This window comes from Chrysochloris asiatica, unplaced genomic scaffold, assembly GCF_000296735.1.
Source record: "Chrysochloris asiatica unplaced genomic scaffold, ChrAsi1.0 scaffold00530, whole genome shotgun sequence".
Taxonomy (NCBI): Eukaryota; Metazoa; Chordata; class Mammalia; order Afrosoricida; family Chrysochloridae; genus Chrysochloris; species Chrysochloris asiatica.
In genome coordinates, this window is record NW_006409048.1 from 286031 (window position 1) to 288879 (window position 2849).

The window sequence follows — 2849 nt, forward strand, 5'->3', positions numbered from 1 at the left end:
AAAAAAAATAAAATTAGCTTAGGTTAACTACTAAAGAATGTGTGCCTAAAGTATTATGCTGTCTTAAAATCTATCTGTGGAGTCCTAGTGTGGCGCTACAGGTTAATGCACTGGACTACAAAGTTGGTTTGAACCACAAGGTCAATAGTTCAAGCTCACTAGCTGCTCCTCGGAAACCCTATACAGGGTCACTATGCAGCAGAACCAACTCGACAGCACTTAGCAACTAGAAGAAAAAGAATCAAACTGACACCAGCAACTCAAAAACTTAGAAACCTCAGAGGTCAGTGATGTATGTCAGTGCGGGAAGGACCACTCCGAAAAGGAAAGTGAGAATGTTGCTTAGCTCAAAGAATGTCATCGGGGTCCCTGAATTGTACATGTACAAGCTGTTGAATTGGTGTATGTTTTGCTGTGTGTATTACCAACAACAAAAATAAAACATTTTTTTAAGAGTACAAGAGAGTAGCCCTTGTGAACACAACCTTTAACAGGAATGTCTGGAACCCTCAATGGGACTCAGGGTGATGTGTCTGGAAAAGCAGATGAAACCCAGGGTACAGCGCTGGCATAAAAACCCAAGGGGGTCAGTGAAAAGAATGACCTTTCAAGAGTAACCAACTCAGTAGTTATTCTTACAGTTCAGGAACAGAGGACAAGCGGAATGTGGGACCCTATCCAGAGAATGTGTCAGACTGCAAAGTTGTTTGAAATGCAAGGTCTGTGGTTCAAGCTCACCAGCTGCTCCTTGGAAACCCTATACAGGGTCACTATGGGTAGGAATTGACTCAATGGCACTTAACAACAACAACAATCCAGAGAAGCAGCGACACCAGAGATGGGGGTAGAGGTGATAACATGGAGAGAGGGAGCAGCTGAGGGCTCTAGACTCATGGAAAGAGAAAGGCTGTGTGCTGGTGGCCAGGAGGCAGGCTGGCAGAATGTGCCCTATAGTTGTTTAAATGATTATATATTCCTGAGTGTTTTGTGTACGTCCCCCCCAACAGAGGGAATGGAAACAAACACTGTTGAATGATGATGCACAGAAGAGATTAAACATTGCAACGAAACAATGAGTGTAAAACCAATGTTCTCCCATGTAAACTATCACTCAATTCACAATAAAAACTTAAAAACAAAAAAAAAGAGTAACCAACTCTAATTTCTCTGTATGTCCCCATGTCTGTGTCCCTCCCTCCCCAGGGCTGAAAACTACAGGGCAAGTACCAGAATGGATGCAATCTGCACCTACCATCCAAACCCTACAGACTTCCGGCTGGACAGAGAGCAGCTGTACTGGGAGCTGAGCCAGCTGACCCAGGGCATCACCCAACTGGGCCCCTACAGCCTGGACAGGAACAGTCTCTATGTTGACGGTGAGTAGCTACGCTGCTCCTGCCCGCTAGATGAATCTCCTGAAGTATAGTTTTTCTGTACCCATATCCATTTGTTGTTGTTGTTAAGTGCCGTCGAGTCGTTTCCGACCCATAGCAACCCTGTGTAGGGTTTCCAAGGAGTGACTGGTGAGTTTGAACCGTTAACCTTGTGATTCAAACAATTTTGCAGTCTGGCGTATTAACCCACAGTGCCACACCAAGACTCCCACCTATATCCATAGTTCACTAAAATGTCCATGACAGTCCAATTTTCTCCCTTCAACCCACACAAGAAAAGACATTTCAGTGTCTGGAAATAAAGGTTACCTCCACAGTTCTCCTCACTACCATGAGTATTTACAGATGCTTGAATGGAACATGTCCAGGTCAGAGAAGGAAAAGAGTTAACACAAGCGAGTGGGAGGTGTTGTGCATAATTCTTCCCCAATGCAATGGATTCTTAGCAGGGTGATTACTCCATTACTTTCTTTGCCTTATTGCTACTTGTAGACCCTTTCTCATTCTCACAGGGCCAGTTGGAACTCTGTTGTTGTTGTTGTTGTTGTCATGTGCCATCGAGTCGGAACCGACTCATAGCGACCCCATGCACAGCAGAATGAAATAATGTTCGATCCTGAGCCAACCTCACTACCGCTGCCACACTTGAATCCATCAACGATGCCACCTGGTTGATCCATGTCGTTGGGGGGGTCTTCCTCTAACTCTACCCCACTTGAAAAACAAACAACAAAATTGTTAGCAATGTTTCATATAGATGCAGTTGTTAGTTTGAATCAGTCCTGACTTATGGCAGGCCCATGGACAATGTAATAGAACACAATGTTTCCCGGTCCTGCACCATTCTAAGGATTGTGTGTGCATCAGACAGTGTTGCACTGTGATCCCTAGAGTTTGCATTACCTGATTTTCAGAAGTAGACAGCCAGATCTTTCTTCCTAGTTCAGCTTAGTTCATACTGATAATGCCAGAATGGCTAAAGATGAGATACACTGGCAGAAAAATTAAATCCAGGTTTCCCCATGGGAGGCAAGAGTTCTACCGCTGAATCACTAATACCTTGTTATATACATGTTGTTATCACTTGCTACTGAGTCCATTTTGACTCTCGGTGACCCCGTATAACATTAGAACTGCCCTCATAGGTTTCCTAGGCTGTCCTCCTTACAGAAGCATATTGTCAGGTCTCTCTCCTGTGGAGCCGCTGGATGAGTGCTTAACCGCTGCACCACCATGGCATCCTTTGAGGAACACTGAAGCTGAGCATCTGTCTATCAGGTGTGTGTCTTCCACTTGGACCGACTTCCACTTGGACCACCTTCCTTAATGACGTGAACAGCTCTACCTGCATTATTGTGGTTATGTGCCGTGGAGCCGGTTCCGACTCATAGCGACCCTGTACAGGGTTTCTGAGGCTGTAAATCTTTACAGGAGCAGAAAGCCTCATCTTTCTCC

At 45.0% G+C, this 2849-nt stretch overlaps 1 protein-coding gene across 1 annotated transcript in view; it reads left to right on the top strand.

Moving 5' to 3' along the window:
* Positions 1-2849, top strand: part of MUC16 (mucin 16, cell surface associated) — a 179502-nt gene that overhangs the window by 58909 nt on the left and 117744 nt on the right. The window contains exon 7 of the mRNA XM_006877563.1: positions 1204-1376. Coding sequence (XP_006877625.1) covers positions 1204-1376 — 173 coding nt within the window. The remainder of the gene's footprint in view (positions 1-1203; positions 1377-2849) is intronic.